Source organism: Atractosteus spatula, chromosome 28 (assembly GCF_055471065.1).
Source record: "Atractosteus spatula isolate fAtrSpa1 chromosome 28, fAtrSpa1.hap1, whole genome shotgun sequence".
Lineage (NCBI taxonomy): Eukaryota > Metazoa > Chordata > Actinopteri > Semionotiformes > Lepisosteidae > Atractosteus > Atractosteus spatula.
In genome coordinates, this window is record NC_142733.1 from 6,728,031 (window position 1) to 6,747,055 (window position 19,025).

Consider the following 19,025-nt stretch of genomic DNA (forward strand, 5'->3'; position numbering starts at 1 on the left):
TGCATGTCATTTTTCATAAACAGCTTTATATTCAAAAGATGAGTCATGCCTTGTTCGTAAGCATCATTTATGAATCACTACAACTCCGAATTCTGTTGTTTCAAGGATGGCTTGATGTGTCCCTAAGCAATGACATCAGCGTGTCACAAAAATCTTGAACTGGGTTAAAAAGAAATCTAGTTCAGGTCTCCTGCTGCAGGTGATGGTTTAATACTGAAAGACCTTCTCTAAAGCATTTTTACTGATGTAGCCCTGTTGCATCTTCACACAAAAACCATGCGTAATGTTCCCTTTATTTGATTGACTGCCATTGTTTGAGCACAGAAAAAGCATTTGACGCCTCTCTCAAACACACTCTTTCAATTATTGATCTGCATTGGGAACTGTGATTGAGAACCCTGGTGAATGACAAAAACAACTTCAAGAGGGGGATTTGCTCAACTTTTTCCAATCATTAAAAGTAATCATAAAAAAATGTAAATTATAAGCCCTTTATAAGGATGCCAAGAATGGTAAAACCTGTAAAATATTATCCCTCAGCATTTACGAGATCATAGGCATGAAATGTTGCCTGTACATCGCAAGCCTCTGATCTACTTGCAGAAACCCAGTTCAAAGTTGCAAGAGGGTCAAATAGCAAATAGCAGGAACATCCCAAAGGTCAGTGGAAGTGCTTTTGCAAATTTCATATGAGAAACACAGGCTTGATTACAGAATTGTAGAAGATGAAAAGGAATCTTTGTGCCTTTGTGATTACAGTGTCGCGAGACCAATGCCTTCAAAAGCAGTGTAGCTTCATTAATCCATGTATCGTCTGGGAATTGACAAGTGTTTTTAAATTCCTGCCAGAAATTCCGTCAGGATCGCAAAAGGATGGTAGGCAGAACAGACAGGATAGAGCAGAGAATAGCAGAGGAGACAGAGACCAAAGAGAAAGAAGTCTGTCTGCTCAAAGAAGGATTTCTAATGAAGTTAGTAGTTGGCTACAGACAACTGTAGCATGAGAACATCACCATGGAGCAAAGAAGTTTAGGATATACTGTATATAAATGAGCCCTAAACAACAATGCTTCCAAGAGCAATGTATGCACCACAGGGCACTAATTTCACTAGTATGAACCAGAGGGCATTTAGAGCACTACTATGCTACAGTGTAACTTTACCAGTATATCTGGGGCTGTTTGCACCAACAGAATACAGTCTTAGATCAATCTCTATTCAGGCTCAGAGCTTGATCTGCTCTTACACTATACAATACACACATTGTAGTTTGCTCTGTTCTGAAAGTAATTACATCTTCCCTCTCCCTGTATGCCACAGCTGACATGTCTTACTCATGAGCGGATTGTCCAACATGTTCTTTTACAATCCTGAAATGCGAACACAACACAACTCTGGATTTCCTTAGTTACAGTAATTCTGTCCTTAGCAGAAAATCGGAAAATTGGATCCAAAAAAACTCACGGATTTGTGGAAGCCAAATCTGATCTGTTTTGTACAGAGCTTTTTTCCTGTGGTCTCTTATTTTTTGCCCCTTCTGTATGTCTGCCCTGTGATGGACAGGCGTCCCATCCAGGGTGTATCCTGCCTTGCGCCTATTGCATGCTGGGATAAGCTCCGGCCCCCCTGCGGCCCTGTACTGGAAAGAGCTATTTACTAACTAAATGGATCAATGGAGAAACAACATCCGAATACAGTTTATATCAGTGGATTGTGACAGCTTATATCACCACGGTCCACAAGGGGCAGGCAGCACCAGAGTGATGAGCTCATCTGCCAATGGCCATGTGAAGAGCAAATCCAATGGGCTCTGCTGTGTAAGAAGGCCTGTGCATGAACGAGGTTCATCAGTCTGTTCTTGCACAGCTAAAGGCGTGCAGGTGCAGAAGGACATCCAGTGGCCCTGCAATAGACTTGTGTCCCGCCCAGGGTGTATCCTGCCTCGCGCCTGTTGTTTGCCAGGATGGACTCCAGCTCCCCCGCTACCCATAAATTGGAAGAAGCAGTTAGAAAATGGATGGATGTATTATCCTGTTATTACGCTGAGCCTGTGCTGACATGTCACCCTCTGACACGACCAGGTGTCACCCATGGGACAGTACTCCTTTACCATGGTCTGTGTATGTGTGCCAGACTTCAGTGCTCATGGTTTTCAAGGTGCAGCTGTTAGAATAAGGCAGCTAACTTCCCTAGCATAACCTACGTGCAAAACAAGCCTGTACAGAGGTTATTTTTTTGTGCAAGCTTAACACGGGTCTCTTAATAACCTCACAAGATATGTGGGAAATGTGTTTGGCAGTCTGAACTGCTTTCAGTCACGAGAAAACTATGCTTTTGCAGCTGCCATATTGTGACCCACTTTCTTAAAGGATGGATTCTTGCACGCTTTCTCACTCATATGCTTGCTGTTTAAGCTGTTTTGATCTGTCTCAGGTGTATCTGGAGAGCCTGTAAGAGGGCAGATCATGTAACTGACAGGTACAGAAGAAAGTGCTACCCACAGCCAGCTGGGAAAAGCCAAATGTTTGTTTTTAATATAAAAACATCCACAAGACTACTGCGCCTTTCCACAATGTCTCTGTTCGGCATCAGGAAGCATTTATTAAATATAGCCCTGTCTAAATCCCTAAGTCGCTTTTCCAAAACATGCCAATCAGTAAAACAAAGAACACTGGCCTTAGGTTTGTGCATCTGTATTGTTTTCTGCATGGCAAATGAACTTATAACTTTGCAACTTTATGCAAAACATTAATATTCTTGTAGAATATGAACATTCACAAAATATGTAAAAATGTTCAACATGTAAAGCATATATTTAAAAGAGAATAACTGACCGGATTTAATAGATTTCATAAGTATTTCATATATAATAAAGCACATCACCATGGATGGCATAAACTGCATGTTTGTAAATTAAAATATATCTCACTACTATTCCACATGGTCATGGGGTGTGATCTCAAGGGGAACATTCCATTGAAGAGGATATGGAGATCAGACACAGTTTAGTTTAGTTTGCTCAAAGTCGAGATTGCTTTTATATTGGTAGATTTGAAAAGAAAATAACTGCAGAACATGAAATATCATCAGAGTGAGCAATTAGGGATTTGTGGTGTTATCTGAAAACATTTGAAGATTTTGGATTTCTTCCAAACTAGGGCTTTTTGATTAGGTACCGGCATGATTAGACAAGGAAAATCTAATCCTTTAATCGTAAAAGTGCTCAAAGGGTAGCCTCAAAACCATGGAGAGCTTCAAATGCATTTTAATGACCACCTCACTCCCCCCCCCCCCCCCAAACTCAGTTCTGTTCTCAGAGGGTACCCTTCACTGTCACACAAAGCCATTTCCATGTCTCTGGATGCAGTACTGGGGTTTCATTCAGTGCACTGTAACGATACCCTTGTCTGCTTTTGAATTTTATAAGAAAGAGCTAGATTTTCAAATCACAATCCACTCGCAGCTGCTCAACACAAGGCCTGATGAGCTGATTAGCAGCTACACTTGTCTGTCTCACACAAAAACACAGCAGAGACACTGCTGCTGTTCTCATTTCCATGGGTTGCAGTCAAGAGGCAGTCCAGACACCTGGATGACACAGTCAGGAATTAATATCCTGAAGACACGGGAGTTCTTTAGATCTTTATAAGTGTGTTGGTTTAGGTATGAATGTCACCCCTGTTACTATAAATTAATGGGATTATTTTTATTATTAAAGTTCTGCTAATTCATAGTTCATAGTCTAATCATACTACAAAACTGATTTAGTAAATTCCACGTATGCTTGCATTTTTTTCCTCCTACTTTGCCATTTTACTGTTATTAATAATATTAATATCCAACATAGTAGAATTGTCCAATTCTACTATGTTCTGCCTAAAACACCCATGGCGTAAATATCATCACATGACCGTCTGTGTGAGGCCATACACGCTACACAAAAACAACACTGCAATTACCATTATTCTGGGGCTTGGTGTTGCATTACGCATTATCTTAATGGCAACACTGTTGGTGCTGGTATAGCAGAGGTCTATACATTCTGATCCACTGACTGTTGAACTAGATTACAATGTACAGTAGTGCAGTGGTGGGATGAAAAAGGCCTGTGCTGGACTTTAAAATCAATGGTGGAACTAGAGCAACACAGACACTCCCTCAAACCTGTTCCTTCACTTAAGCAGCTGACTTTTCATTGAAGCTAGGTTCTTAATGACTTCATTGAGAACTTTATTGAAGTAATACATTAATTAATAAGGACTATTTTGTTGTTTCCACCTCTTAAATCACCAGGCATTTCAAGCCATTACATTTTACATCCTTCCATCCGTTTTCTAACCACTTCATCAATTTCCGGGTCACGGGGAAGCTGAAGGCTATTCTAACAAGCAATGAGCACAAGACAGGGTACACCCTGGACAGGACGAGTGTGACAAGTCCGTCACAATGCTGCACACAGGCACAGACATGCACACACTCACACCAGGGTCAGTTTTCCCAGAAGCCAATTAATCTACCCGTGTGTCTTTGGACTGTGGGAGGAAACTGGATCACCCGGAGGAAACCCACACGAACACAGGGGGAACCCCAGAACGCAGATAGTACCCCAGGACCAGAATTGAACCCAGAACCGCAAGGTGGCAACGCTCACCACTGCGCCACCGTGTCACACATGACATTACATTTTACAGACCCGTTAAAATCTCTTTAAAAAAAAATATCAGATGAAAATGAGATGATGACATCTAATGAGCCAAATTACTGGTCCAATTCAATTACCGCAGCTCACCGAGAGCTCAGCTGGATTGAAAACCAGCAGACTGGAGGTCGTGAGCTCCAATTTTGGATTAATGAGACATAATCGCAAACCACATTGGAAGAAAAACAAGGTCTAAGCTCACTCACACCGCACACAACAGAACAGATCTGGAATAACAGGGAAAACAATTAGATGATACTGTATATATTAGCCCTTGGAGCTGGCAATTATACTGTTAATTGATAGCACTTACACTTCAACTTTAAGGGTCATTAATATCAGATGCTGGAAGCTCCTGATAACTTTAGGCCTTTTGCGAATGCTTAAATACAACTGACTGGTTCCTATTCTATTTCCTAACTTAAGACACAAACTGGCAACGACTGGCAGGACAACCAAAACGGCACTACTTTTCAGAAACGCCTCCTACAAAACCTGCTCTGCCTCAGCACACAATTTCACCAAGGGTGACAGCAACAAGCGAAGCAGGGACAACATCCCAGGACATGTGACGTGAGTGCATTGCAGTGCAGAGAGAAGGAGGCGGTTCAGACGTCTATCAGCAGTGTTTGCTAGTTTTCCTTTAATTTTTTTTTTAAATGCCTGGAGTTATAGACATTCCCTATTAGCTCTCCTATCTGGATCAAAGACTCCCAGGCACAGTAGCGTCTCTACAATTGATGCATACTTGACAAGAAAGTTACTGCAGGGATCCAAAAGCATTTTTTAGTAGGACACACCTCACTAGTGATTGAGCTCCCCTTTGTTTCCTGTGGGCTGCTGTAAAGGTGACTCACTTATTAGCTTCTATAAGAAGCACTTTAGAGCAAGGAGGAGGAACGACAGAGTCTGCAAAGGAAGCAGGGCACGAAACACAGCCAAACAGCAGAAGACCGTCAGAGAGGGACAGGGAGAGAGAGAGAGAGCGAGAGGCAGAGAAATCAAGGAGAGAAAATAAAAACCCACAGAGGACTCATCCTCCCTCCCACCATGTTTCTGCGGACCTCTGCGGCGTTGCTGCTGACCGCCTTCTTCCTCGTGGGTCTGGAAGGTAAGACGAATCTCATCGCTAGGGGCTTTGCTGCTAATGCCATTGTCTCCAGGCTTCCTGCATTCGAAGGGGCACAGCGTGATTCCGCACAGGAGCCGGGCTGCTCAAGAAGGCAGGCGGCTGCCAGGTTTAAAGACGCAGGTAGCAGAGCAGAGCAAAGCTTGGATGCGGTGTGCCCAGACCAAACAGCAACAGGCAGAGCTAGACGTGAAGAAGTAACTTGAAAGGGTGGGCTAATCTGAGAGAAAGAACTGAAAAAGTGAAAGGAGGAAGTATAACACAATGAATCTGGATAAGGACATACAGAAAGCAAAAAGAAATGGCAACAGAAAACACCTACTGGACCAAAAAAACATTTTCATATATTTCACTGTTCACAAATCATTAAGCTTTACTAAAATATGTCTAGCTGCTGGAAAGTCTGCCAGGGATTGCGGATGACAACCAGGAGTGAATTGCTATGTTGCAAAATCAAAGTCACAAAATGAATATTTAATTCTCTGTGGGCACAAAAAAGAAAAAAATGCCACAGAGAGCCTTAAAGGAAAAGCTCTCTGTGAAAATCGGTGCACATTCACTCTGTGCAATTGATGCTTCGCAACCGAAATTGTTCACCTTCCTCTTCAGAACTGCCAGTCCGGCACTCATCAGCAGTGTCCAGTTTGTAATGAGCAAGTTGGGGAAGAAACAGCAGCATGGTTTGTGCTCAATACCTGAGTATTTCGACATTAGAGTCAGACACTGCCCATCATATTCCATATTCTGCATCCTAAATGTTTAAATAACATTAATCAAATATTAGATTCCAATAATTATTCACAGATTTGTTTGCACTATTTAAATAGAGTACAGTCTTTACAGGGGCCTTTTACTCAAGCATAATAAAGGGTGTTAATGCTATAGACCTATTTATGCTAATTAGTCATTTAGTATCCATTTTTTTCCTGCAGCTATACAGAGTATGTTAGAGACTATGTTTGTACTAGTCGAAGTAAGTCCGATCCTGTATGTTCATAAGCATAGTGTGACAATAATATTAGGAACAAATGTTATATACACTCGAACAAGTTGCAAGAACTTGGAAAATAAACTCTTGTAAGTAAAATTATCAATACAAGTAATGTGTATTGTAGGTACCTTTCCTTGCTATCGAAATCTTATTTTTATGATGGGTTAGGAATAGTTTTGAAACGTTTACAGTTTGACAATATTTATCAGTATGTTTAACAACTGAGTTTGCATGTATCACTTAATAGGCTAGTGAATGAGTGATGAATGAGGTTCATCAGCCTGGTCTTTTGCTTGCACAGCTAAAGGCGTCCAGATGCAGAAGGACATCCAGTGCTGTATGCAGTACTCCGGTGGGAAAGTCCGAGCCAAGGACGTGGTGAGGTTTGAGGTCCAGACAGAAGGGCCAGACTGCAGCATACAAGCTATCATGCAAGTATTTGTCTAGTTATAAGAAAGGCTAGAAAGCATGCAGTATGCAGGAGCATCATCGTGCATCATTTTTTACACTCTCGACTAACTTACAATGCAAACTTTGAGGTCTGCAATAGGGTTGAATGGAAGCCAGGATAGGAACTGAAACCACTGATTGCAAGTCAAACATTACAATTTGTGCAAAAATGATAGAAATGGAAAAAAAAAGACATACCAACAACAAACAAGGAGTAGCCCTTGTGTGCTGGAACTTAGCATCTAACGTTAGAAAGTATATTTTAAAAAACTAATTTAATCATGCTCTTCAAGTTTAAACTATGCACCTGCACTGCTTACTTTGTGCTTTCTGTGTGGCTGCAGACTATACACCAAGCGGGCAGTGAAATGTGCTGACCCCAGAGACCGGAAGGTCAAGAGGTTACTGATGAAGCTGACCCAGAGACAGAGGACCAAGGCACAAAGATCAATGTGGCCGCAGCCACAGGGATATCTCCCACTCATCACCGAGGTACGCAGGCATCAGGCACTTTTTGCCCACTTTTTCATTCCTGAGTAAAACCAATCTACAGTACCTAAACTGTGCTTTCATGAAAATGACATTCAGTTTATTTTGGTTTTCTGCATCTATGGTTTCTCCACCTTAATTGGCATCTTCCTAATATAGAGCAGGGAGTTGTGTTAGCATGCTTAGGATGCAAAGGAACAGGTAAAGGTTTATTCCATGCTGAAGGGAAAAGACAAGAAACACAATGTTCTGTGTCTTTTCTTTCCAGCCTGGAAAAAAATGTTACCTGCTCCTTTGCATCTTCATAATATTATGAATACTGACCACAAATCAGGACAAAATTCTGCTCTTGAGCTTAAGTCCCCACTGACTGTGTCTATAAGGTCATAGTGAAAAGATCAACATAGACTTGAATCTGAAAAGAATTTTATATGGATACTACATCCTGAACAAGTTATACAGTACATGCTACAGTATGTCAATATATGCACTGCCACTTTGCTTAATTCTGCTTTTTCAGAACTATCTGTCTAGCGGTAATTAGCACTTTTCAATTCATAGCAACAGACAGAATTCTGTGAAAATAATACATGCGGAGAATATTTCTAGGACCAAACACAGAAAATGGAAATATGACTGTAATCTCATTACTAGTGAAGGTCATACTTTGATTTTTCTTAACTATACCATTATCTGTGCTCCGTTTCTGTAATTGCTTTACTTTTAACACTCATATTTGATATTAAAATTTTAGATCTAACAATTAGAAACACGTTTCATTATGTCCATCGCAAAACCACATAACTGATGTTGTTCGTTATGGAAATGGAAATGTTAACATGCCTCTTTTAAATGGGGTTAACGTTATTTGTAGATAACAAATATATATTTTTCCCAGGCAAAATAAGGAAATACTTCAGAGAAGAACCCCACCAGAGCACTGACAAGCTTGCATCTTCAGTTTTGGGCTGAACGTATGTGCATTTATTCTATGTACAGTATGTTGGCCTCTGTCTGTCTTGTTGTTTCTTCATTAATGTAGCAGAATCTTTATTACATATACATATTCAATTATCTCAACTGTTGCTGACTATACCAAAGTATTGCTGGTGAAGCTGTATTAAATCGTGACTGAACTATTTTCTATTGAGTATTTGTAAATGCTTGCCTTAGTAGATATAATACAGGGCTCCCAGTTTTACACTGACCAGTTAGGGCTTAAAGACTGCTGTCAAGTTAGAACTAAAGAGAATACTAGAAAAGAATGTATTAGCTATTCCTTTATATTTTTACACATTTTAAGTTGGATTCTTTTTAAATAAATGATTTTGTAACCCTTGCTGACTTTTTATGGTTTGTAAAGACCTCCACTTTAACATCTTTCTGCAATTACAGCCTTATTAAGCCAGGACATAAACATTTTGAAATAGTTTGAAGATCTGTATTTTTCAGAGTATTTCCTATTTCACATGAAATCTTAAGTTAAGATTAAGGTGGAAAACAAGAAAATACTTTAATTGCATGGAAATCCCAAAGTAGAAACGAAGCAATTCAGAATATATCATTTGCAACAGTGACACTAGAATGAACTACTGTCAGCACAACAGGAATACGTGCTAATTACAATAATATAAGTGATCTGTTTCTGATTTTAAGAACTGCAGGGAATGCCATATATTTCAAGTTTGATAAAAGATTATTTTTCTTGTGCTGCAAAACATCATTTCTTATATGGATGTGCATCCAGTAAAACTTAAAGTGTGTTTTCTGAGCATAAGGAGACTCACCTGTTTCTCTCCTTTGCTATGCCAAAATAAGGAACCATAGAAAAGATTTGCATTAAGGCTAAGACAAATCCTATTAAGGACAGAAAAAATAATTCTCTTAATACAGTGGTTTAAAACAATGTGGCATGCTTTGCAGTTCTGGAATCAGTTACTAAAAAGACAAGAAGAGTGAACAATCCTTTGTGCAATGTTACCTTCTCACATCAGCCAAACATTGCTGTAACAGCCCAGATTTCTGATACAGTATATGAAATGCCCCTATACCTCCACCCACACCCCTTTTGTTTTCAATCCTTTCAAGCTTTTTAAATGTTTTTCCAACTGTGCAGTTCACTTTGAAATGCTTTTACAATTATGCACTGCTGCCACTTCAAAAGGAATTAGATGCAAGGTTTTCCCACAATCCATTCTTATGGAGAAATCCTTGATTCTCAGCCAATCCAAATGGCATTATACAGTGCTGTGGGGTATGGCAATTGCATTCTTTCTTTCCTGGCGTGTTTAGTCATTAAGTGAATGGCTGTTTTCATAATGTCAGGCACGTTTATTAAGCACTGAAATTCCTGGACACAGACAACATAGCTTAATGCATTAGGTAGTACTTTCTACAATCAAAAGAACTGCTGAACCTCTCTGCAGGCTCTTGAAATGTGTTCTAGTTACTGTTGATACTACATGTCAGCCTTTCTCCTGCTTTATTGTAATATTCCCTGGCTCTGAACCGAAGGAAAAACTATTTTTATATTGTTAATTTTCTCATGTTTTGTTCACAGTCTCTGTGTAATTCTCTCTTCAAATGAAACTGAAAAATTAAGTCCATATTAGCTTCTTTGGCTACTGCGTTTGCCTGTGAAATGCCTGAAAAAAAAAACTGTTGTTGTTTTTTCATTCCAGGTCTTGAAAAAGGCTGAGGAATCATTCCTTGATTTTTGGTTTTAGAAATGTTGGGAAATTACACAAGCCTTTTGAATCAAGAAATTAAAAAAAAATATTACACACGGGAGAAAAGACAGTTCTGATATTATGTTTAGTAATAGTTACAAATTGTTTGGAAAAAAACACTGCAGTTGTAAAATACTCTGAATTCTTGTACTTTTATCATTATTGATAACAACCCACTAAGTATTGCTAAAGTAAGAGAAATAAAAAGGATATCGGGCATAGTAAGGACTGCATATGAAAGGATAGAAAAAAAAACCCAAAACAACGGTATTCTGGTTTTGCGATTTTCCATGGGAAATTTGAAGGGAATCCTCTATACATCTCAGAAACTGAAGAAAAAGATGTGCACAGAACTTCCATTTAAAGCAGACACAAGACAGTACTTGGCTAGCAAAGGCTAGCAAAAAGAGACTCACTGAAAAACACAGCTGTAATCACCTCAGGTGCTAATATCTGAGTAATTTGATGCCATTGATCTGGACTATATGGGCAATCTACAAGTGGCAGGAGATCAGGAGAGACTTCAAAGACCAAAATCTTAATCCATGGAACTGTAATGCATTCTGAGCTCTTACATACAGATTATAAAACCAACACAAAATGCTGAGCAGCAGAAATCTTGTTATAGAAGATTTCTTAAGGTATTCATAATTGATACAATTACATTATACAATATCCTCATGTCACAATAATGACTTGTAGTGAGTTTTTTTTTTGAGTGAGCTTTCATTTGTCCTACTTTCTCTATGCCCTCTTAACTCTATGGGATCTTCCCTATCCCAGTTATGTTGTTGATCACTGAAAAAGTTACATTTTCTAAAAGATTTTTTTACAGTGCTTAAGACACGCTTTAAAACGCAACTGCCTCAAATTAAACATTACTTACAATGTTTTAAACAAATATATTTTTAAACAATTCTTTTTCATGTTTACATTGTTTTCTCTGAAAAGCTAACAAACATGAACACAGAATGAGTCTAGTTTCCTTTGCTCTGAGGTTCCACTTCCTTACACTGGAGTTAGCTGATTAAAATACTTCGCTATGCATCACAATATTAAATATAAAGCACAGACAACAACATCACGGACAACTTTAAGTGACTAACACATAATTTGTTTATTCCTACATGATCAAAGATATCTCCCAAACAGACCAAATGCTCATCCCAATTTGCAATTATCATCAGAGTTTGATAGATGCAGGTAAGGCTCCAAATCAATTATGCTGAAGCAGTTTTCTCTCTCCTTTTATCATGTTAAAGCCTGAAGATATTTACAGTGTATTACAAGGAAGACCTGTGAAGATCATCCAAAAGGTTATTTTATCTCCCCGTCTACATTTCATACCACCAGCAAATTCTTACTAAGCAGTCAGTCAGAACATGTGTCATAGGATAGCAAACAGAAACAAACGAGAGTATATGTTTATATCGTCAATGGAGCTCGATCAATTTTCTGCACTGTATTCATTTTAAAACCACAATTAATCAGCAAACGTTATTACTACAAAGCAACTCAATTACGCTGGAAGAAATCACTGCTGGGGAGAGAAACTCATTTACTCTGGTGCAATCAACCAGAAAGTACTGGCACTCTTTATTTCCACTGTGACATTTCTTTTCACTTTCTTTCCAAAATACTGTCATCTCCGTGCATCTTATTTTAAGCTGCCTTCACTAACAAGAACAAGTGATGGTTTTTGTAAAAATCTGGAAGAAAACACTCCTCTCCTCCAAGCTAAAGAGGTAAATACCCTCTTTTCATTTTACCTACAGTGACAAAGTCAGAAAACCCCTAATTCAGAAAAAATACAGAGTTTATTTTTAGATACACAAGCATTATAAATCAGTTAAAAATCAAAATGAGTCGCCAACTAATTTAGTAATAAAATACCTCTACTAGCTTTCACAGTGAAACTTTTTTTTCAGTGCAGTGTTGCTAAAGCTTTATTCATGAACTGTTAAGCAGAATGCAGTCTGCAGTCTAGGGGGAGCAGCCATTTGGTGGCATGTTGATCAGGCTAGGGGGTGGGGTATTTTAGCTCCAAACCCATGCTGATTCTGCTTACTTGGGCCTGAACTGTTTTTGTTTCAAGTCGAGGTGCTAAACACCTTCTCCCTGAGACGAAAGATGATTGATGCCTTTGACCCCCTTCAGATCACCCCTGCTTAAGAGCCCAAAACTGCTTAAAGCAGTTAATTAAGATCAAGTGGGCCTGGTCAGCACACACATCCAGTGAGATCTCTAAACAACAAGAGTTGAGGTGAAAGCCTAATGCTCTGAAGACTCCCTTTGAAGTTCTTTCCACTTTAAATACTGTGCCACAGGCACTCTGCCGGGACTATTTGATTAGCTCTCTTGCGCCACAACACTTTGGTGTTTATCAGCCTTGCCCAGTGACAGGCAAGCATATATATATCTTTGGTTCTTTGGAGGACACCATTCTGGATCGTGGCAGAATCTAGCCAGTAGTCTGACTGCAGGAGCTTTGCAATGGATGTGCTGTCAACAAGCCTGTTGGTCACTCTCTGCTTCTTGTGTCCTGCCAGTAAGTACCATGTGCTTTTGTGCTTCTGCTATTTAGAGATATGCTGCCAAAAAAGTTAGTAACTGCAAACATACTACATCGTAGGTGTCAACATGGCAAGAAAGGCTGTCATTATACCTAAGAAAATAGGAAAAGCAAAACAGATTATTATCTAAAGCTGCAGTACATAGTGATACAGATGTAAAATGTGCACTGTATTCTTAATACCTTGCTATAAAGAATCCAATTCTAACATTATGGAATAAACTTCAGAATTTGGAGTTCTTTTTACAGCTTTTATTTGTTAATCTAATCTGTTCGCCTATGAGCTGTGCTTTATGTTATCGGTAACGGAAACCACTTGAAACTTGTATGCCACAAAGCCGAAAGGGAAAAGCAGATGAAATGTTTGTGACAATGTGTCACTTTTCATTTCCTTTAGCATTTAGTGTTACCGATCGGAGAAGCGTAGAGAATCAGGTAGGTAATTACAGACAATGGTGGTGACATGGCTTTTCATTTGCAGGTGCTTTTGATTTGCATGCCCTGAAATTGGTGTAAGAAATCTAAACAACCGAAGAATCACAAGTCTAGTAACTCAAATTCCCATTAGCCTACAAACAGCTGCATCGATGCAAAACAACGGCAGCAATACAACCTTACAGCTGACCGGAAAGTGCTGTGATGTTCTCATTCCATTTTTTGAGACCACATACCAGTTTCTCTCTTCATGTGCTTCAGTCACTGGGGTCTTCGGCAGGCACATGGGCCAGAGAAACCTGTTCACAGAGAGAGGCTGCTGTCGGAGACAAAGTCACTTCATTTACGTCGGCCAGGGTGAGTAACTCAGCTTTACAGCAACAGTAAGAGCTGTGCAATTATCTGAGGCTTTCTTAATGGAGCACGTCTTTACCATTGATTCACTGTAAGGTCTTCAGTACATCTACTTTGTTCCCAAGCTATTGTGGGGGAAATGTTTGAATGCATTTTGCAGAATGTGCTGCCAGCAATCTGCCCCTTTTTGCGAACAGTGGCACATGAAGCTGGTTTGTTTTTGTGCTTTTGTATTCCTGCTTCCTGTGGCCCTGTATTGGATAAAGCGGTTAGGAACTGGACGGGCGGATGCCGATTTTCCACATTATCACAGCCACCTTGATGTACTCCTGCTCGGACAAGAATTTTGGTTGTTAAAATTATGAGAGGTTCTCAGGACTGGAATTGTTTTAGCCAATTTTAAGGATATGTTTCTATTTTTAATAAATGTTACTTTAATAAATATTACTTTCCCCAGTCAAGCACATTGCAGAATGTATACAAGTTTTTAAGATGTTTAATTTGGCTGGCCTTGTTTTGAGATTTTAATATTTCTGTTTAATAGGAACGAGTAATAGGTTTATTCCATGCTGAAAAGAGAAGACAGAAAACACAACGTTTCGGCTGTGGAGCCTTCTTCGGCACCTGAAACGTTGTTTTCTTTCTTCTCTTTCCAGCATGGAATAAACCTATTACTTGTTCCTTTGCAGCCTACGCACGCTGTCCTGAACCACTTTCTGTTTAATGTGCTGTTCAGCTAAATTCCTGAGGTGAATGACGACGCCTTATACAAAATATAATTTGCTCTCTGTTGGCCTACGCCGTTGCGCGCAGACGTCTCCGGCAGCCCGATCAGTGTGGACGTGGGGCTGTGCAGATCGCACTGCGGGGGGTTCCAGGGCGCCTCGGGGTCGTATGGATCGGGAATTCCCGGATACTCCAAGCACACCTCACTGCTGGAATTCCTTAGGAGCAAAAAGGTAAAATGCCTGGCAAACCAAATCAATCGCCCCCTCCTTTATTAACCTCTAGGTGGAGCCATTTTGCAAGATTCGTATACAAATAAAATAATCGGTTCGCCGTTAGATGTTCAAATATGGAGATTTTGTTTTCTGGTTTATACCTTCAATCTTAACGTTTTTAAAGTCCATTTCTTGTCTCAAGCCCCACTGATTCGCACTGACCAACTGAGTTTCACTCTTCAACCAGAGGAGACTTTCTGCCTCGTTTGTTTTTATATTCGGCCCGTAGTTTAATGTAACACGGATACGACTTGTTAAAACTACGCGTCTGCCCTTCACGTAAGGAACCAACTGTTGTTTTCTTTATATCATGTCCATGCGAGGGATACTTTTTTCTTAACGAGCAAGTCTTCAACGTAGCTCGGGTGCTTCACCTTCCTGGGAGGCCCATGCAAAGCAAAGGAACTATCCAGACAACAGCTTCAAGTTCAAAACATGAAAGATGTTGGTCTCGGCTCCGGACCTACGGTTGACGCCTTCGCCTTTTCCCTCGGTCGCAGCGCGAACGCCTGCCTCCCCTCGAGGCGCCGGAGCCAGCCGGGCCGGTGGCGTCCTGCTCCGCGGGCGCGGCGTGCGTCCCGGCCGGGGTGCGGGTGGAGCGGGTCCTCCTGCTGTTCGACGGGGTGCGGGAGGTGGAGGTCACCGAGGAGTGCCACTGCGAGCCCAGCCCGCCGGAGTGCGTCCGCATGCCTGCGCTCAAGACCTACTTCTTCGAAAGCCCGTACGAAACCGTCGTGGATGTGGGGAAGTGCTCCAAGCCCACCGGGACTCCAGGTTTGTGCAAACAATCTCATAAAAGACGTTTTTAGGATCAGGTGCGCAATGCGCGTAAGTTTAAAAAATATACAAACGATCGTTTTATGCACCAATAAAGGGCACGAAAAGCTCTGCTAACCCACCCATTTTGCGCAATAAATTGAACCGTTTCACTGTTGAATACGAGAGTCTGTAGCCAACTAGTCTGGTTTTGATGCAAGACTGCAGAGATTGGCAGCTGCTGATGGTACCATGTGTGAAGCCAATAACATTTTCATCAATAAAAACGGCGCTACTGCGCCCTTTGGAATCTGGCTGAACGGCTTCGTACAAAATAAACAGGCAATAATGACAACTTTAAGATTAAGGGTCTCTTTTTGTAGAAAATTGTGTTTTTGTGCAGGCTTCGGAGGTGAGGTGGAGAGGTGGGATGCTATGTTATCATTCTGAATATGCTGAGGACAAAGTGTGGATCTCTTGTACCTGATGGAGCATATGTGACAGAGTGTTTCTCTGTGAATGTGAGATAGACCCCAGAGTCTGGCACATTCTAAACATTTCGATGTGACAGTTGAGTAAAATCAAAGTCCAGACACTCATCTTGAACAGTGCATTCACCCAGCTGTTGTTTTGCCAGACGGAATCTCCTGTGTCCCGACCAAGTTCAGCTCAGCCTTGGTGGAGACACCCAGTAAAATGGAGCTGATACAGACAGCGGCAGCCTGTGATCTCAGGGAGAACTGCTACAGGGTGTCCTACAAAGAGTATTACTATGAAGTCTTCTACAACTCCAATGGGGTCAAGGAAGAGAAACTTAAGGTGAGAAGCAGCTCTTGGAGCAGAAACCAGGCATTTATACAAGTCCATGTTCATTTTCAGAATTGTACAATGCACCACTAAGCAGATATTTATGCATTGGCATAGTGGGGTTGTGCAGTTTTGAAGAAGCCACTAGAATAAAGACACAGCAATTCTTACTTAACCTCAGTGAAGTATCTGCAGGAACCTCGCTGCCTTCTTTAGCTTATCCTGAGCACATCACCCAAATGGGAAGTGATAGATCTTTTGAGGGAGAGTTTTAAAATGAGTTTTCTTGATTCTTCATGTTATTTTGGAAAAGCACGCCCTGTGGCACCTCAGCAGTGCTCTCTGGCACACAAAAATAGCATGACACTTCCCAGAACACAAGACTCTGAAGAGAAGATTTGCTGTGAGTTGCATGTGCCATTCCTGATACATTTAGTGCTTTATTTTTAAATGCATCCTTAATCACTCTTTATTTTACACGCAGTCTTTGTTGTCACTCTGCATTTGAGTTCCTTTTCATTAACTGGAAGACATTTCTTACAAGCAGCTATATGAAAATACAGTGATTGGAGTTTTAAAAAAAAAGGAAAAGGAATGATTTTTATCAGATGTTTCATTAAGTGATTTAGGCACCAAATAAGTACGTTCTTGTAATTTGCAAAACTTTTGTCACACCTCACACCCTTGATAAAAGGTGTGAGGACTGAGTACACAAAAGGTCTCCTCAAGAGCTAAATCAACGCACTTAAAATGCTAACTAGTGGTCCCCCTGCCCAGGCTGTGGAGTCCAAGGGAGCCCCCTGCATATTCCCAGCCTGCTGTGTGCTGATTGCCCTCTTTGTGTTGGTAATTTTCCGCAGGAAATTGATGTCGGCAGATGTTTAGGGAGCTGCACCTCAGGAAATCGTTGTCTGCTCAGGTAAGAACCGCTGCCTCAGAGCCCCCTCAGCCTGGTCTCATCTGGCGTGTGTGTGCGTGCGCGCGCGTGTGGGAAATTCTTTGGATATTTTCTTTTTAGGAGGAGTCAGAGGTGAGCGAGGTCTTATTAAGTTAATGGTGAGCCAACTTGCCAGCTGCCACAGAGCGTGGCTTTAAAGTTTGGAACTGTATGGAAATGCGCACACAGACCGGCTGTTTTACAACACCTCTTTGAAAGATGCAGGCTTTCAGCATGCCATCCAGTGGGATCCCCACTTCCTGGAATAAAGAAAAGCCCCGTTGTAAAACAGGAGCTTGGGAGGCGGAGTTTTTTTCAATTGCATTTGTTTACACACCCTGCAGAAACCTTTGATGTATGAAACCAATTCTGCTGTTTTATTGAGGTACATTTGCACGTCCCATCGTTTTTTTTTGTTAATTGCTTGGTTGGTTCTTTTTTTGTTTTTACTTGAAATGTTCACCTCCAAAATGAGCAACTAAAGGTTGGTTGCCTGGATCCCAGGTCACCACACATATTATTGATAAGCTGCTTAAAGATAGCGGAAATCCTGCTTGCTGGTCTTGACGTCCTACTAATCTTCTCTTTGTGCGATGAGTAGAATTTCATTCTGCCGTAATAAATATACACAATGCAAAGGACAGTGCGGGGGCTGAATTTAAGAGGCGGCAGAATAACGTTAAGAATCAGGCGCAACTTCTCCCTTTCTCAGGGTTAGGCCACATGAACGAGGGTCTGGCTGAGATGAGTTTGTTTCAAATGTCACTTAGAATGATTTGTGTTAAAATGAATGATAAGTGTAGGTAAAGCTTGGTGATAAAGTGCAAATGGTTTAAAACTGGTGTGTAGTTGTACAGTGTTGTGGATTTGGGTAGGTACAAGTGAAACGTGTACCTAGTCCCTAATTCTCCTCATTCCCCCCCCCCCCCCATTGATTCTTATACAAAAAGTCTTCTGGCATTAAGTGAAATCTGCAAAGATTCTGCTTTTCCAGTCCCTAATGTCCATATTTACATTATTCATATGGGGATCTATTCCCCTGTATACTTCATTGTTCTATAAGTCACAACTTACTGCTCCCATCACCTCTACATGTATTGGGGGCTCCCTGTACCTAACTGAGCCCATTATCTGGGGGCGGTGTGGTGGCTCTGTGGCTCAGGATCTGCGCCTGTGGCTGGAAGGTTGCCGGTTTGTATCCCACGGCCGGCAGAGGAATCCTACTCCGTTGGGCCCCTGAGCAAGGCCTTTAACCCCACCTGCTCCAGGGGCGCCGTATAAATGGCTGACCCTGCACTCTGACCCCCAGCTTCTCTCTCTGTCTTCGTGTCTCATGGAGAGCAAGCTGGGGTCTGCGAAAAGACAAATTCCTCATACAAGAAACTGTATATGGCCGATAAAGTGATCTTAATCTTATTAATGGAAAGAGATCGAAATGCACTACTGCACAGCTGCACTGATGGATTCCCGTCTAGTGAATGCAGAGCGTTCCAAAACACTGATTCCCTTTCCATTGGTCTTCCAGAGATTCGTCTCCCCAAGAGCAGTGCCGGGTGTGGGCGGAGCGCCCCGCTAGGTCCTGTGTACCCCGAGACTTCGACAGCCACGCTTTCCGCAGTCGGCACGGCCAAGTCCGCACCGTCCTGTCCATCACGTCCTGCGCGTGCCGGCCGTGA

General features: G+C 41.2%; 2 protein-coding genes across 2 annotated transcripts; both read left to right on the forward strand.

The window, feature by feature from the left end:
* The first annotated feature begins 5,489 nt into the window (after positions 1 to 5,489).
* On the forward strand, positions 5,490 to 9,097 carry ccl44 (chemokine (C-C motif) ligand 44). The gene is made up of 4 exons (XM_088907386.1): positions 5,490 to 5,810; positions 7,121 to 7,250; positions 7,614 to 7,761; positions 8,657 to 9,097. Exons 1-4 carry the CDS (start codon positions 5,750 to 5,752, stop codon positions 8,663 to 8,665), a joined length of 348 nt encoding a protein of 115 aa, XP_088763512.1. The 5' UTR covers positions 5,490 to 5,749; the 3' UTR covers positions 8,666 to 9,097.
* Positions 9,098 to 12,495: 3,398 nt separating this feature from the next.
* Positions 12,496 to 19,025, forward strand: pnhd (pinhead). Its single transcript, XM_088907325.1, has 7 exons — positions 12,496 to 12,514; positions 13,756 to 13,851; positions 14,662 to 14,807; positions 15,350 to 15,623; positions 16,243 to 16,424; positions 17,273 to 17,331; positions 18,875 to 19,025. The coding sequence occupies exons 1-7, from the start codon at positions 12,496 to 12,498 to the stop codon at positions 19,023 to 19,025; spliced, it is 927 nt and encodes a 308-aa protein (XP_088763451.1).